Source organism: Gobio gobio, assembly GCF_949357685.1.
Source record: "Gobio gobio genome assembly, chromosome: 10".
In the NCBI taxonomy this organism is placed as follows: domain Eukaryota; kingdom Metazoa; phylum Chordata; class Actinopteri; order Cypriniformes; family Gobionidae; genus Gobio; species Gobio gobio.
The window spans coordinates 31680565-31698485 of record NC_137116.1 but is presented as its reverse complement, the minus strand read 5'-3'; the positions used below and the strand labels follow the sequence as shown (position 1 = coordinate 31698485).

The 17921-nt window shown below is 41.1% G+C and overlaps 1 protein-coding gene across 2 annotated transcripts in view; it reads left to right on the top strand.

Moving 5' to 3' along the window:
* The window catches only part of ncor2 (nuclear receptor corepressor 2), a 136512-nt gene extending 119748 nt beyond the window's left edge, over nt 1-16764 (top strand). The window contains exons 34-47 of one of the 2 annotated variants that reach the window (XM_079828036.1): nt 37-397; nt 479-688; nt 1383-1628; nt 1898-1993; nt 2100-2330; nt 2697-2880; nt 2990-3396; nt 7446-7564; nt 8373-8710; nt 8957-9093; nt 9226-9279; nt 9400-9618; nt 12669-12836; nt 13931-16764. In XM_079828036.1, coding sequence (XP_079684162.1) covers nt 37-397; nt 479-688; nt 1383-1628; nt 1898-1993; nt 2100-2330; nt 2697-2880; nt 2990-3396; nt 7446-7564; nt 8373-8710; nt 8957-9093; nt 9226-9279; nt 9400-9618; nt 12669-12836; nt 13931-14127 — 2967 coding nt within the window. In that variant the 3' untranslated portion in view covers nt 14128-16764. Of the gene's footprint in view, nt 1-36; nt 398-478; nt 689-1382; nt 1629-1897; nt 1994-2099; nt 2331-2696; nt 2881-2989; nt 3511-7445; nt 7565-8372; nt 8711-8956; nt 9094-9225; nt 9280-9399; nt 9619-12668; nt 12837-13930 lie in introns of both variants that reach the window. The other variant, XM_079828035.1, reaches the window with a different exon arrangement.
* The last annotated feature ends 1157 nt before the right edge of the window (nt 16765-17921 follow it).

The window sequence follows — 17921 nt, the reverse complement described above, 5'->3', positions numbered from 1 at the left end:
AATTAACCAAATGCTCACTGAATGTATCTTCTACAGGGTACTCCTCTGAAACAAGAGCCTGTCGGCTCATCCAAGCGGCATGACGTGCGCTCCATCATCGCCAGCTCTCCTCGGCCTTACTCCGGACTGCCCCCTCATCTAGAGCTCAGGCCTGAGCACAGAGGGTCTGACAGGCCCCGCTATGATGACGTGGGGAGTAAATCCCGACCCAGCGCTGTGGTCAGCACCGCCAGCTCTTTGTCCCGTGCCTCTCCACTGGCCATGAGTGGAGAGCAGAGCAGCAGACCCCACCACAGTCCAGTGGGCTATGAAGATCACAAAAGGTCTGGCTATCCTCCACCCTCGCACAGAGCCTCTCCACTGTCCAGCAGAGAAACCTCACAGCGTGCACATGAAGGTATCATGTTCTACAAGTCAATGGCATTCAGTAGCTGTGTGAGTTTTATGAGGTTTTAAAAATTGTTGCTCTGTGTATTAGGCTCTAGTAAGGCCCAGCAGCAGGAGAGAAAGGCCACTCCCAGCCCTCGAGAGATGAGCTCCACTAAGTCTCCACTAACAGTGGGTGAGCACACTGCGTCTTTGGCCTACGAGAGGATTCTGCAGGGGCTTGGAACAGATATGTACCGTGGCCAGATACCTCTACCATTTGACCCTGCAACTCTGCCCAGGGGCATCCCGATTGACCCAGGTATTTCACACATTTGCAATTTAGAAGTACAAATTACAGGGAAAAGGGCCTGGAAAAATGTTGTAAAATCTTAGTGTAATGTGGAAAACAAAATTGCAACATTTACCTTTTCTTTAATTTATTTGGAATTTCCCTTTTTTTTTTCCTAATTATATTTATTTTACATATACACTCTACCATTCAAAAGTTTGGGATTAGTACGTTTTCTTTCAAAGAAATTAATACTTTTATTCAGCAAATATGCATTTGATCAAAAGTGACCGTAAAGACATATTATTATTATTATTATTATTAGATTATTATAGATATTATTATTAATGAAAGAATCTTTAAAAATGTATCTCAAAGATATTAAGCAGCACAAATGTTTTCAACATTAATAATTAAAAAAATGTTTCTTGAGTACCAAATGAGCATTAAAATGATTTCTGAAATGTCATGTGACACCTGGCAGTAATGGCTGTGTCAGCTTTGCCATCACAAGAATAAAATGAAAATGTGTTAAGATAGAACAGTTATTTTAAACTGTTTTTACTGTATTTTTGATCAAATAAATGCAGCCTTGGTGAGCAAAAGGACTTTAACAAAACATCTTACTGACCCCAAGCTTATGAATGAAAGTGTATTTGAAATTAATTTGAATATATGATGTATGTATTGTCTCTGTTTGACTTTCTGTTTATGGTCTCCACAGCAGCGTATTACCTGCCCCGTCACCTGGCCCCCGCTCCTGGCTACCCTCACCCCTATCCACCCTATCTGATCAGAGGTTTCCCTGAAACAGCAGCCTTGGAGAACCGACAAACACTCTTCAATGACTACATTACCTCCCAGCAGATGCACCAGTGGCCCGCCATGGCTGCCCAGAGACCTGACCTGCTCAGAGGCCTCACCCCTCGAGAACAGTCCCTCAACTTAGGCTTCTCCCCCACACCCAGAGGTGAGGGGTCCTCAAAGGGGCCATAGGTTTTGTCCTTATCTATATTCCAAGTTATTTAACTAATTCATTCACTGAGAATTGTATGAGTAAACAATGGGGAATTCTCACTTTTTTGGAGAACTGTTCCTATTATGTCAGTGACCTGGTGAAAGTCATTTAGCTGAATACAGAAATAGGGCTGATTATGTAAATATGGGCAGTCATATTAAATATTACATGTTATATTAACATATGATTGTCTGAGGCACATTCATTTTTTTTATTTGCAGGAACATCTGCATCTCCCATGGATCGTCTCACATACATCCCAGGAACCTCTCCAGCTTTCCCCAGTGGAGCCTACAACACCTCTCCCATCTCACCAGGTAGAGAGCAGCACACTTACTCAAATACACCACATGATGATTTAAAATAAAATTTTTGGTAAAAGTGCGCTTCACTTCACTTTATAATTTTATTCTCTCTTAACAGTGGGAGCCTCTCACATGAGCAAGATCCAAGGCAGTTCGACGTCCTCAGAGAGAGAAAGAGAACGAGAGAGGGAGAGAGAAAGAGAGCGCGAAAGAGAGAGGGATCGTGAGAGAGAGCGAGAGAGGGACAGGGAGCGAGACCGAGAGAGAGATCGTGAGAAAGATCGGGACAGAGAAAGAGACAAGTCCCTCGGTCATGGTAACGTGGAACATGCCCCTATATGGAGGCCAGGTGAGCATCCTCACCACCTTTTATTTTAATGTTTTAAAGCCACTTTGTTTAATGCTTTCGTTATGTCTTAGGTCTGTATTTGGGGGCTTTTCACAGCAAATATTTATACATGGGATTAATTGTAATTCATTTTTTGGCAGATTTTATAATTGATTTGATAAATCCTTCATTTAGTCACACCTTTTATACTGTTATAGTATTTATTATTATTATTATTTATTTATTATTATTTTATTTTAGAACACTGATTTACAGCTGTAGTAATAATTTAATTAGTATTGAGTTTTGTTCAGTGTTTGTGTGCTTTAGTCAATAGTCAATATGTAGACCATTAATGCTAAACGTCCAAACATTGTGTCCAAACAGGAGCACCAGAACAAATGGGCGGCGGCAGCAGCAGTTCTCGTCCCCCTTCTCATCCATACAGTCACCAGTCATCCCCGCTCTCCCCCCGTCCCCAGGACAGCCTGCAGCAGAGACCCAGTGTCCTGCACAACACCAGCTCAAAGAGCCTTACCAACTCTGAGCACAACAGTCCCTCTGTGCTGCGGTGAGTGTCCATCCCTCATACTGTGGATGGTCAATCAAGTGACTAGCGAGATCAAGATGATGAAGATGATGAAGCTGGCTTAAATTTGTTTTTCTTTATCTTTCTTTAGGCCACCAGGTTCTGCTCGCTACCAAGGCTTCAGTGGGCACCTCCAGAGGTCTGGTTTGCCCATCGAGGGTTACCCATCTGGTACAGACCCAAACGCTAAAGACTCGAGCAGAGATGGAGGCAAAAGCCATGGTCGAGGAGGTCTGCCCAAACATCAGGACCTCTCATCCTCCTCCAAGTCTGACCCCAAGCTGGCTAGTCCCGGTGGGGCATACCCATACAGCCAGGCCCCTGGTACCCACCTTGGGCTGTCCACAAGTCGAGGGCACCTCTTGCTGGCTCCCGAAAGCAACAGTGGCAGCAGTTCCATCCCGTCCCGCGGCGGGGACGGCGTCAGCAGCGCGTCAAGTAGGGAAAAGACTCAAAACAAAGTGATGTCCATGCAGGAACACGAACTTCGAGCACTCGGTAAGACCACCATGACAGCGGCCAACTTCATAAACGCGATAATCATGCATCAAATTTCTTGTGATGCGGCGATGCCAGAGACTGGTGCGCTTGCGACCAACGGCACCTGTGATGGTAAGACGCTCTGGGACCTTTGGGCCGTTAACGCCACCTTCCCTCCCCTTCCCATCCTTCCTGTTTTTTACCAATCCACCCAAACCCTTTCCATCCCTCCACCCTTCCTCTACCCCCCTGCGCCCCTGCTCCATTCCCGCCCCCTTACGTCTGTGGCCTAGTGCACGCTTGTGGTGGTTGGCATTGATCAGAATCAACCCAATTTTCATTATTCTTTTGGTTTGGTTCATTTTTGTTTACTTTGAATATGCTTCTACCCTTTGCTTTTTATCTTTTTTGGCATCTGAAGCATTGCTTAAAGACCACCAAAGGTTTTCCTCCCCGTTTTGTCACCTAAACTCATTGGACCTTTTGCCAAATCATAATTTTCAGGGGAGATTCTGCATGTTTCGGTCCAAACTTCCAGTTTAAAAATATTGAAGCACATTAAACGATTAGAGCTTCTGCTCTGAAACGGCCACAGGCGTATGACTTAGTGGACTGATAATTCACTCTATGCCCTAACGGTCCAGAATGAAGTGTCTGGTCTTTTCTAGTCCAGAGAGAGAGATCCTGAGGTGAACTTTAAGAGCTCATTCATTCAACAGTGATGTGGTTGCTCATTGTTTCATAACTTCCTTATCGGTTGGCCTCTTGTGTTCTCCCGTTCTTTCTTTTTTTTCCATTTGGAGAACATTTCATAGCTCTTCGTGTTTGCTTCCTGTTTCATTTCCTGTTTTGGAGGGAGGGCCTTCTGGCACTTGACAGTTTGATAGCTGCATGAAGCAAACAATTACACAAGTTATAGAGAAAGGGGGTCAAGATGGATCTGGAGCTGAAAGAATTTCAAGGTGTTTGGTTCCTAATGGTTGTTGAACATCCACATTCTTCTGCCATGCAGAACATATTACTAAAATACAGCAGAAATTTTGTTGTGAGTGACTGTGAAAGACTCAGACAATACTATTGAGTCCTTGTCTGTTGCACACAAGCCAGTGTAGTTCAATTCACATGTAAATGACCCTTATGAGCCAGTTTTTTTTTACTGAATCAGGCAAAATCCTCAAATCTCACAAGTATTGAACACACAAGTCATGTTATTGATTTTAGTACACACTTTTCAATAGTTTGGGGTCAGCAAGAATGCGTTCAATTGATCAAAAATGACAGTAAAGAGTAAAGACATCATGGTTTCCAAAGAAAGAGCTTTCTCTTGAGCACTAAACACGTGCATAGTGTATATTGTTTGGATCCTATTTATGAGAGGGGCTTTCTGAAAAGATACTAAAAGAATCGCTAAGTATCTGATTCTGATTCCACACAATGATTAAAAAAAACATTAATTCTTTAGGATTTACATCCCTACATTTAACCAATGTTATTCTTGGATGTGCTTAAAATACATTAAGATAATCCAATTAGAATAAGTATTTTTATACTAAGACATTTTATATTTGTCTTAGTATAAAAATAGATTTTCCTGAAACTGCTAAAAGTATCATTAAAGGGTTAGACCGCTCAAACATGAAGATTCTGTCATTAATTACTCACCCTCATGTCATTCCAAACCTGTAAGACCTTTGTTCCCTCTGACATCTCCATATACAGCAATTTAATAAACAAACAAAAATAAAAGTATTTTCATTGCTTCATAAAATTAAAGTGCCCCTATTATGCTATTTTAAAGTTTCCTAATTTTGTTTTGTAGGTATCCACCAACAGGTTTACATGCATCAAAGGTCAAAAAACAGTTTGATTTTCTCCTAACATACATTGCACATCACCACAATGTTCAATGATTCTCAAACGACTCAACGGATGAATCAGTCTCTCTAAATCCCTCCTTTTCACAAGCCTGCTCTACTCTGATTGGTCAGATGGCTCAGTCTGTTGTGATTGGTCTACAGCAGTGGTGTCCAACCCTGGTCCTGAAGAGCTACCACCCTGCAGATTTTAGCTCCAACCTCAATCAAACACACCTGAACCAGCTAATCATGGTGTTCAGGGTGCTAGATAATTACAGACAGGTGTGTTGTAGTAGGGTTGGAACTGAAATCTGCAGGACGGTAGCTCTCCAGGAGCAGGGTTGGACACCCCTGGTCTACAGTGTACAGCGCGTATTTCGGAAGCAAACGTCTATTACCATAACTCATCGTCAGCTCCGTTAGGAGGCTTCCTATTCCTAAAGCTCAGCGACTGTACACACAGTAAAGACAGTAACGATAACACAGATTTTACACCAAAGCCCAGCGCGAGTCCCAATCGATGACGAAACATCGGAAGAACTAGTTATTCAACCCGAACCTTGAGCAGGGTAATTTCTCAGTGATGCTACTCAGTTTGAGGTATATTATGAGGTGTTTCAATTGTAATTCCTCACCATCAGCATTAACGTGTGTGTGTGTGTGTCTAATGTATTGCGGTGCGCATGTGGGAACTGTATCAATAACAGTGCATACTTAGCCTAGCTGATGTAAACATTAACGTTTGCAAAACAAATCTTGCTCCATCCTTCATCTTTACTCAAAGTAGTAAGAATAGCCGCGTTTCCACCGCGGGAACTTTCCCCGGGAACTAGGGACTTTGGGGTGGTACTTCGTGTGTTTCGACCGCAGGAACCGGGGTTTAAAAAAAAGTTCCGGGTAAAAAGGTCTGCCTCAAAACGGCCCTGGTTGCGAGGTAGTACCAAGCCTGTAGCACTCCTCTCAGAAACTGAAGCCTCCGCGTCTCGATCGCCCCCAGGTGGTTGGTCCCAGTATAGGTCATAACCCCCGCCCCTCTGTGTTTTCTAATGGACGCGAGACAAACTAAACAATCAAATTACACATCAAATTTTTTTTCTCCAAAAGTTGGTTTCTGTCATTGTAGGCAGTTTTTATCACGCTGGTTTCATTTCAAGTGTTCGTTTTTTAAACGGCGGGTGGACGGGTAATATGCTAATGTTTCATCGTGACGTCACAACGAAATGGCTTGCGACTCGTTTGAAAAACGATTAATTCAATTGACTCAGAGTCGACTCTTACTTTTGAGTGACAATAACTTTATATACGCTGCACTTTTAAGTTGTAAAACTTTGCAGGATGTTTTCGTTCACTTAGAACTTTGTTACACACTACATGAAAGGTAATTTTCAAAAATCCATAATAGGGGCTCTTTAAGGTTGAACAGTCACATGGACTATTTTAACAATGTTTTTTACTACCTTTCTGGGGCTTGAAAGTGTTTATTAAATTGCTGTCAATGGAGAGGTCAGAAAGCTCTCGGATTTCATCAAAAATATCTTAATTTGTGTTCCGAAGATGAACGAAGGTCTTACGGGTTTGGAACGAATGAGGAATGATGGTGAGTAATTAATGACAGAAATTTTTATTTCTGGGTGAACTAACCCTTTAATGGAAATTAGAACCAGAATCATTCTTTAGACCTCGATCAAGTGGTACACAACATTGCAGCATTTAACAATCTGCCTTGCAGCCTCATTTTCAATCAGGTCAAATTACTAATAAAGTGTTATACTTCGTTCTGTTGTAAAGAATAAGCCTGCGTAGTGGGGAGACAATCCAAATGTACAGCTGCAGGAAAAAGGAAAATGTCTTTGACTCTTACTCCTACTGGTAATCAAGCAGATGTACCCACCTCTCCTATCTTCACAGCTCATTTTAAACACACATTTTGCTTCTGTTTTATCGTTGTGTTTTTGTTCGAAGCATTTGTAAGCATTCAATCGGCACAGTGCTCTGCTACATTCAGATGCCTCCATAATGTTGGCTTGATATCTGAACACACATGTGAGAAAGTCATTGAGTAATCCCAGAGCCTGTATGTGACCGCACCGCTTTCACACCCGTCTATACTCTTACCCTCAGAGTACTCCAGAGCTTCTGCCACACCATACTCAACTGCACTTTTATGTCTTCTTCTCCACGTGTGTGTGTGCTTCCCTGTCCTCTCTGCAGCTCACCAAAAGGCAATGGAACAGCTGTACGGGTCTGAGGACAGACTTTCTCCAGGTCAGCAGCCATCATCTGCCATCAAAGGCTCCCAGAGAGTGGTCACCCTTGCCCAGCACATCAGCGTAAGTGTCTGTCAGATTGAGACATTTATTTGTTGAAAGTGGCTCATTCCATCAGATTTCAGAACCAGAATTTGCAACATTACTTGCATTACATTTAAAACCCCCCTGTAGTCAATAATTTTATCCCTTAAAATGTAATATTCCATATTCCCGTCTCCGCTCACTCACACCAGCTCAGAATAGCTGATCCACTCTGTCAACTTTACTGTAGTAAATGCTACACAATGGCTGATTGGTTTACTGGAAATACGGATTTAATTCAGCCATATGTGTTTGAACCAGAAACCGATTCAGAAGAAGTGGAAGAGTGAATTAGACAGGCTTGTCTATAAATTGTTGTATCAGAATGGTAATGTGTTTTATGTATCGCTCTCTACAATGTCGGACACATACCGGTAATTGATATGATTAGCCTTTTGCTTGACTACGTTATCAAACAGCTAATACACACTAATGTTGCTAATGTTACACAAACCATGTTCCCATTCGCCAACTCAAGTCTGCCTTCTAAAAATCTGTATCCTTAGAAACGCTTTGAACAACTTGGAACATCAGAAAGGCATATAGTTCATTATAACATTGTAATATACATCATGTACATAATTCACCCGCTATATTGCTAAATGTACCCAATTTTCATATCTTCTCTTGAGATTCCAGAGCAAACTGTCTCTATGATAATTAAGCCATTTTGGGAATGAGCTCTTTCTAACATGTATTTTGGAGTGGAATCTGGGTCGAGGCAGACTATAATTTCTTACGTTGTCCCCTGCATGCTCATCACCAAATGGATTTCTTCTCTTTACAGGAGGTGATCACTAAAGACTACACACGCCAGTCGCAGCAAGGACAGATGGGAGGTCAATCATCTCTGCAGCCTGTGTTTGGGTATCACAACTCCCCTGTGCTGGATCTCACCCGTCCACCCAGCAACCCCCAAGCCCAGACACCCAGCGAACCCAACGCCCGCTACACCCCAGAAGGCACTGCTGCGGAGAGGGAGAGAGGGAGAGACAGGTCTCCTCCTCAGAGTAAGGCGTCTCCAGTGAGTCTGGCTGCTGATGGGATTGAACCGGTTTCACCACCAGGGGTCTCGGAGCCTGAGACGCCAGGAGCCGCCTACCCCAATGAACAAGCAGAGCAAGGGTAGATAACATACAGATGTATTCACACAATAGTGATGGAAGTCAGACTCATTACCATGAATTGGTACTTTATAACAGTTTAACAATAAAGTATTCAACAAGGTTCTCAGTCCACTGGCTGAATTCTTGAATGAATTATTACAAAATATTTGACTCCGTTGAAGGTTTCATTCATGAATTGGACATCAAATAAACAGACTCTTTCATCCTATATTTTCATTAATTGTTCTCTACTTTTGTGTCTCAGTATGGGATCTCGTTCTCCAGCCAGTAGCTCTCAACGACCAGCCTTCTTCAGTAAACTGACTGAGAGCAACTCCGCCATTGTCAAGAATAAGAAGGACATGATTAAAAAGATGGTGGTTGGAGCAGAGGCTGAATTCAGTGAGTTTATGCGACTCAATCGGTTGTTGCTTTTGTTTAGTTTTTTTGCAGAACAAATAACTGCCATTGATGTGCATGTTTTTGTTGCTGGCTAAAAGGTCTCACATTTATCTCTTCCTGTCTCCCTTTTAGACCAGGGCCAACCTGGGACAGAAATCTTCAACATGCCTGCCTCTACAATAGCAGGTGAGCAGCTCCGCCAGTTGTGGTCTTTTTTTTTTTTATAATAGCAGTTTATTATAATAGCAGTTTATTATAATAACAGTCCTGTTCCTTTAACGTAACCACTGTAACATCTTTTTTTAGGACCCGTGAGTGTGCGCAGTCACCCGCCACCAGAGGCCAGTGGTAATACTATAGGTCTAGAGGCCATCATCAGGAAAGCCCTCATGGGCAAATATGATGAACAGATGGACGATCGCTCACCGTCCAACTCTGTCAACTCGATGAGTGCTGGCGTACCAGCTGCTGTCGTGCCGCCAGCTTCAGCGGATGGCCGTTCTGAAGACCCCTACTCCTTGCCAGGTGCGCCAAATAAACCCTTGATAATTCACCTACCTTCATGGCAGCGTGTCAGGTTTTGACACCTTTTTTGGACCAAATGTCCCCACAAAGAACAGCACATTATTACAAGACGAACACATATTTAATGCAGTTGGGGTGTTTTTTATATATATTTTTGTAATTTTGTTGTTTTTTGAGGTAAAGGGCATGTCACCTAACCTTTCCATTTTGGTACCTGCCTAATTTTGCCTAATCCACCCAAACAGGTGAATTTGCGCCAAAATACTTTCATGTCTACAACAAAAGAAGCATGTTCTCTCCTATGCATTTGAATATTTTTTTCCCCTGATGTCCATGACCCTATCAGAACAGACCTACGACACATGCACTATATTGCCAAAAGTATTGGGACACCCCTCCAAATCATTGAATTCAGGTGTTCCAATCACTTCCATTGCCAAAGGTGTATAAAATCAAGCACCTAGGCATGCAGACTGCTTCTGCAAACATTTGTGAAAGAATGAGTCACTCCCATACCCATTTTCCACCAAGGCAGTTTGAGTGCTGGTTTGGAGCCAGAGCCTAGTTTCAAATCGGTTCTTTGTCTTTCGACACCCAAAGCACCAGCTCTGAACCAGGAAAAGTGGTTCTTAAAGGGTTAGTTCACCCAAAAATGAAAATTCTGTCATTAATTACTTACCCTCATGTCGTTCGACACCCGTCAGACCTCCGTTCATCTTCGGAACAGAAATTAAGATATTTTAGTTGAAATCTGATGGCTCTGAAAGTCCTCCATTGGCTCAATGGCACCGTTCACTCTCAAGACCCTTAAAAGGTTCTAAAGACGTCGTTACAAAGTCCATCTCACTACAGTGGTTCTACAATAACTTCGCGACAATAGTTTTTGTGCGCAAAAAAACCCTAAATAACGACTTACATAGTGATGACGATTTTCTTTTTAGTCTAGTCAAGTTTTAGTCGACGAAAACTGATGACATTTTAGTCAAGTTTTAGTCAATGAAAATTGTATTTTAGTCTCTTTTTAGTAATGCAATTCTATTTAACCCAGTCAATATAGTATAAGTATGTATTATAGTATGTATTAATAATGTATTTCAAACAATGTTATCTTATTATATTATTGTTACCTTATAGACTCAAGAATACATCCATTCCAGACACGGAAGACGCTCTGATTTGAAGTTACAACATATTTATTTTACCAACTAAACATGTTAGAAGTACACACATATACATTTAAATAAAATAAATAAAAACATTGAGATGTCTCTTAAGGTTCGTGGTGTTTTTTCCTGTGACTTTTGTGGCCACGTCTCTCCCCATCTTTTTCCACAACACCCGTTTTATTTTCCACTTCAATGTAATACAAGTTTTTCCAAATGTCTTAATAAGAATAAATGCATATTTAATTTAATAATAGGAAAATAATATCCAAATTATTATTTAATTATTTAAATCTGTTTAAAATTAGACCCACATTATAGTTAAAATGTTTTTTTGTCTTGTATTTTATCACAAAATAAAGGATGTAATTTTATTCCACATGGAAATGAGCGTAAATAAGTAAATAGAGCCTAATCATAATGCTGCGGTTATTTTAACATATATAATTGCTGCCGTTATAACGGCCCATTTCAAATGTTTACATGCTTTTCTTTCTTTCTTTCTTTTGAGCGGTGATGAAATATCTTGCTCTTGTAAATACTTGCCAGCATTTCAGTAATACAAGTCTAGATCTTTAAAATGCATCCAAATAACAGCGAAGCACAACCGCACGGTGCTCTGCAGTGGCCAAAGAGGATATAAACAGTTAATTCTGAAGTGATATATTATTGAAAACTCAGAGATGTGACGGACGGTTCAGACGGCACCACACGACCTTGGTGTTTGTCAAACAGTAATTAAGTTAGGTAATTCGGCCGGAGATTTTTACATGGGTGGTGGGAGAAAAACACTGATATTCTGGATTAAGACGACAATAAAATCACTGACTAGCCCCTGTAAATGATGAAAACACCTTACGACCGCAGGACAAACAATTACCGTCCGAATAGGGCTTACAAACCCCGACTGGATGCCCATCGGTCCCGTTCACTCACCGGAGCTGCATCTTCTAAAGTGCCGCGTGAGTGGGGTTTGAAGAGAGTGATGTCGCCTGCGTCTGCGCAGTGAGACCTGATGCAGCCCCTGAATGAGACGCACAGAAATACTGCAAAATAATAATAAAAACGCGACTTTTCGTCTCGTCTCATTTTCGTCAACGAAAATGAAGAGACATTTTAGCATAGTTTTTATTTTGTGAACCACATTTAGTCTCGTTTTTATTCGTCATCGTCACATGACCTCGTCTCGTTTTCGTCACATGATAAAGGTTCGTTGACGACGATATTTAGTCATACTTTTCGTTGACGAAAGCAACACTAGTAAGAACCGCTTGCGTCAGGGGCTGGCGGCGGGGTTACCGTGACCAACAAGACAAACACAAACTTGTGACAGCCATTTTTGAAGTAGCAGCTAATCGAGCTAATAGCTGCTCGATTGTAATCTCCGTCTATACAAATTACGACGAGCTGCACAAATGCGTTGGATTCTCTGTGGTGGCCGATTTTGATGCTGATGTAGGTTCGTAAAGCCATGTGCATCAATAGATCAAGATCAATCAAGATTCCAAATTATCAAAACATAGATGGAGTAGATCGCTTCCATCAAAGCTTGTCCTTTACATCTTCCTGGGTCGACATTTCTTTTGGTAACATTTGGCAGTTTTGGCATTTAGGCAATTTATATGCTGTTGAATGTTTTATGATCGATCACATTAGCTTACATGTGTGTAAGCAATGATTCTTTTGTTTGTTTCTGCTGCTTCTTCGCTTGTTTTTGCTGTACTATTTCAGAAGATCCGTAACAGTACCCCCTTACATATAACAGTGAAAACATGGATTGCCATAAAAAGTTTTCAATGGCGGGGAAGTGTTGTCATAAATGGCAGGGAAAGATTGAATATTTGTATGACCGAATATGTCTGATTTGTGCCCTGTGTTTGGGTTCAGGTAAATCCAAAGGGGGTCGTTCTAACGGTCGCAAGACTAAGTCTCCTGGTCCTGGTCTGTCTGGAGGCGAGAGACCTTCATCTGTGTCCTCTGTCCACTCTGAGGGAGACTGTAACCGTCACACCCCACTCACCAACAGAGTGTGGGAGGACAGGCCCTCATCTACAGGTACACACACACACACACACGCAGTGCAGGCGAGAAACTAATTAAATGTTAGCAACACTTGCTAGCTAAATGAACTCAATGCATTTGGGCTAGTATTTCTATTAATTTATAGTAAATGCACAATTAGATCTACAAATCTACACTACCATTCAAAAGTTTGGGGTCAGTGAGATTTTTTTTTTGAGAGAGTGGGAGAGAGAAGATATTTATTTTATTCAGCAAGGACATTCAATTGATCAAAAGTGACGCAGATGCAGATTAGCTGCATTTATATGGACCCTAATAATCCGATTGTAATCGCACTAGTAGCATAGTCGGAAATAAAAAAGTCACATGTAACCACGTCAATAGGAATGAATTGGCCAAATCCAATGAAAATTTAATTTGGATTGTAAGGGATGGTTTAAAACTTTTCTAATCTGATCGATAGGACATGTAAACACTTGACCGGATTGAAAACCGAAACTGGAAAGTACTGTGCATGTGTAATGATGTAGACATGGCTTAATAACATATGATGCGCAGAACGAGTGTTCTCGTTTGTTGACAAGTGTCTCAAACGACTATCATATTCTAAAATTATTTGAAAATTTTAAGAAAAGCAATGTAGGAGAATGTGTTTATGTGCAGTGTGTGCATGTCAAAAAATCCATTCCAATTTGAAGCTTGTGACATAAACACGCACATCAAACTGATCACTTTATTTAGCATTTATGTAAACACTACGTTCGTACTCATCTATCAGAATAACTTGTCCATGTAAACGTACCTATTTATAATGTTACAAAAGATTTCCATTTCAAATAAATGCTTTCAATGTTTTCAACATGGATAACAAGAAGTGTTTCTTGAGCAGCATGTTTCTGGAGTAATGGCTGCTGAAAATTCAGCTTTGCCATCACAGGAATAAATTCATAATTTCAAAATACATTCAAATAAAAAAAAATATTTTAAATTATAATAATATTTTTACTGCACATAATACAGTATTTACAAATGCAGCCTTGGTGAGCATAAGAGACTTTTGAACGGTAGTGTCCATGTATTTATTTATCTATATTTGCTGATGTTGTTTTTCTGGTTCCTCCTCTCAGGACCCACTCCATTCCCCTGTAATCCCCTGACCATGCAGATGCGTCTCCCCAGCGGGATCATGTCGGGACCCTCGCCTTCTCCTACACATCCAGGTGCCTCGGCGCCCACACAGGGCCAGACTCAACCCCGCACCTGGGAGGAAGAACCCAAACCTCTGCTGTGCTCTCAATACGAGACCCTGTCAGACAGCGAGTGAACACACACCTCACGCCGCGTACACTAGACTGAACGTTTGCTGCTTTATGAACAGAGACTTGTTACTGTAAACAGGGATGTTCGTGAACACACACGTACTCATGTCCATATTGACACACACTTACGGGAACATACATCCATCTGCGCTCATGCCCTCTGATACCTCTACACACACATTAATTCATACAGAGACACACATCCCGTAATCGACCCCTACTGCACGCACTTAAGCCGTCAGTGAAAATGCATTACATGGTCGCAGACGTGCGTGTTGTGTCTGTGTGTTTGTGAATGCGCACGCATGTATTAGCGTGTGCCGTCGGTCCAGGACTACTCGTTGGAAGAATCTTTTATTAGTTTTTGTGTAGTCTTGCTGGCCTTATCAGAGTTGGCTCATGGACTCGTCTGTTTTGTTGACACATTTTGGAGCATTCCTCATTAGACTGCTCAGGACACATACTCTTATACTGTAATGCAACTGCAAACTCTTTCTTTTGTGTGTGTGTGTGGCATAATGCAAAGGCTGGATGAATCCTCTGCAGAAACACACGGCGTCCTCTTAGTTCTCATATGCATCTGTAGCCCTTCATTATGGTTTGTGGGAGTGTTCATGTGTTGCAAACATGACCCTGTCATTTCTGATGCTGTTGGGCCATCCGATTGTGGAGAACAAGACCTTCAGAGAGGCAGGTTAGCTGATCCCTGTGCTAAACCATGCTGGTTTTGAAGCAGATTTCATTTTATCCTGTAACATACTGTCCTTACCTTGCTATTTCCGAGAGTTTACATGGGCGACCATATCATTGGTTTACAGGGTACACATAATGTTCATTTTTTACTTTAGTTTTGACACTCAGAAACGACTCTAGCTGACCAATCATTTTCTTTTCTGTCATCTCTGTGATAGCTGATGGGAGACGTTTAGTTTAGTTTTTTTTTGTTTTATGTACATGAACCTTGATTGCATGTTTTTTTGTAACGCGTTAAGCACTTAGTCAGCAAACGGTTCCTGTTGGTGTCCTTCAACAGATGCCGACCTGAATGCAACTTTTTACACAGCATTTAATTTTGTTAATACAGTATTTTGTTGATTTGTTTCTTCACCTACCCTGTCAAGTGTTCCACTCTCTAGCGACAATCACCGGCAGAGAGTTGAGCGAGTGGACGCGTCTTTAGAGGAAGCTGCTTTATCAGGTCTGAATGTCCCAACAAACCTGATGTTTTTCACGTCACCTATTTGTTCAAGAGTTAAAGCCATGCTGTCTGGCCAGTCCTTTGACATGACACTCACGAGAGCTGCTTTACTTTCGCTCTTTGTGCTTGAACGAAGGCTTCGGGTTGATTTGTTTGCTTCCCCGTGGGCTCATATGAGGAGATGATATTTCCTGCGTAATAGAATAAAGAGGTGAGCAGACGCCACACCTCATATAACCTGTAGTCCTTCACTCTGTACAGTTTTAAAGATAATTCTAGTGTTAAGTGCCATGTATTTGACATACATTTCTGAAGTTAAAACTACCAAGCGAGTACGCACAAGTTTTTTTTTTATTGTTTGCTCCTTGTTATACCGGGATTGTACAATTTGTCACACAGGCACAATTTAAAATCGTGAAGGAGACATTGACTGTGTCAGTCTCTCTAAAACGCCTCTTTTACTGACCACCTCAGTGGTGGGGTTACTAATCGTTTTGCATGCATATTAGATATAATGAAATGTTTTAATTCGTATTGTTTGACTTTTATTTGTCACTTGGTTTTACTATGAAAGGTATCTTTAACAGTTCAAACTGCAATATTCATTGTAACCGCCAGACTTTGGGGATATTTTTGGAAGCAAATTAAAAGATGAAACTTAAAGTTCAGCAGTGGGTTTTATCCGGTTTGGGGGCTTTTGTTGTTGCTTTGGTGGTCAAGGACAGTTTTAGTGCACTACCTAGTATGGTTTTGTGAAATGGGGCTTTATCTTCAGTCACTTCAATCCCGAATACACTCTCATTAAGGTCCCCGAACAGGGTCTGCAAACAGTAGCTATGCTTTTTTTTTAACCACAACATCCACACAAACATCCCAGAATGCTCTGATTTTGAGATTCATTCTCTGACATATCACTCCAGACAGTATTGTGTTTAGTGGACAAGTCACTCTAAAGTTCAGTGTTTTCTTGTATAACGAGCCCTTTTTTCCCCTCTATATTGACTGTTTGTTTGACCTTTTTGCTGAGGACAGTATTGCACTTTCCTTAGATGAGGCGCCGTTTTATTTGTAACCGATGAACGTAAACGAAGCCGAGAGATTAAAACAAATGAAGAGGAGAGAGATGGCAAAACAGAGGTAAAAGTCGCCCCTCTTAAGAATGGAAAGGTAAAGTGGGTATTTGGGTGGCATCTGTTTTTGTACAACCATTTTGTGCATATTCCTTTTTTCTTTTTTTTGTATTAAGACCCACTGTATTATAGCGAGGAGTGTAAATAGACCTAAAAGGATGTACATATTTATGTGATTTGCTGCAAGATTGATATTCACACTGTTGTATTTCAACATGGCCACCAGCAAGCTTTGTGGATAGCAGTGTAAAAATTAAACCGGAAAAAAAAACAGACACTGCCTTAATGTTTAAATAAAAAGCTTATTGCCATTGATTTGTTTGTTGTCTTTTTCTTCTTCTTCTTCTTTTGTGGGGAGAGGGGAGGTTGCTACTGTGAATTTACATTGTAGTTGTTTTATTGTTGGTACTAGTATTCAATTATTTGGACACAGCCTAAAAGCCAATTGTTAATGCTAAGCATCTTATCCGACTTAAACCTGTGATTTCCAGGCATGGAACTTTCTTAAAGACCACCTGTGTGGTGTTTTTATGCTTTGAGACAAACCATGTGCAAATCCATCAGTCAAAACCATTGCTGAATATTCTCCCTAGAACTGCACTGAACCAAAGACAGTCTCAACACAGTTTGAAACCGCCCGTTACCTGCCCTCACAAACATAACTAATCCCATCAATGTGCGGGCACTGGGCGGGGCTTTCCTCCACTGACTTTCTATGATGTTCAAAGCTTTTCTAAGTATGCAGATTTTTTTGAAAGCAGCTGATTGAGATGGCGAACGGGAAATGGATTCGGGTTTGTGTAACATTAGCAACACATTATCAGTCAATGATCAATCATATAAATTACTGTTATACGTACGACGTTGTGTTACCGTTCTGATGCGTTCTGGTCGACTTGAAGACCAACCTGTAACTTACTCTTCCTCTTCTGAATCAGCTTCTGGTTCAAACATATATGGCTGATATTCATGGTTCCGCATCTACTAAATGAAGCAATGGTGTAGTGACATTCAAGCTATTTTAAGCCATTTTTTTACAGGAACATTTTTTTTAAATATGTAAAAAAAAAAATTGGAAGGCAGCCATATTATTCTGCTGCATTGAGCGTTGCATTAAAAGTCTTTGCTTTAACGCAAGTCGGGTAGCCATTTTTAACCTGAATGTGCAAGGCTTCCGGTGTACCCTATAGCTGTTTTTTTGTTTGTTTTTGTGCTTTTTTTTTTGCAGTCCATTGCAGAGCCAAATGATGTACAGCTCCCACTTTGTGGACATAATGGGTGGGGCTTAACCTAATTGTGGTTTAAGGCAGGGGTTTTCAAACTGGGGTCCGCCAGAAGGTCACAAGGGGTCCCCAGAAAATTTCAGAGAATAAAAAGACGAAGCAAATATGGATAAAGTCTACCTAATCTTCTGTTTCATTTCTAAAAGTTTCTCTCCTTTCTTGCTGGCTACTTTTCAGAATTGTATGTT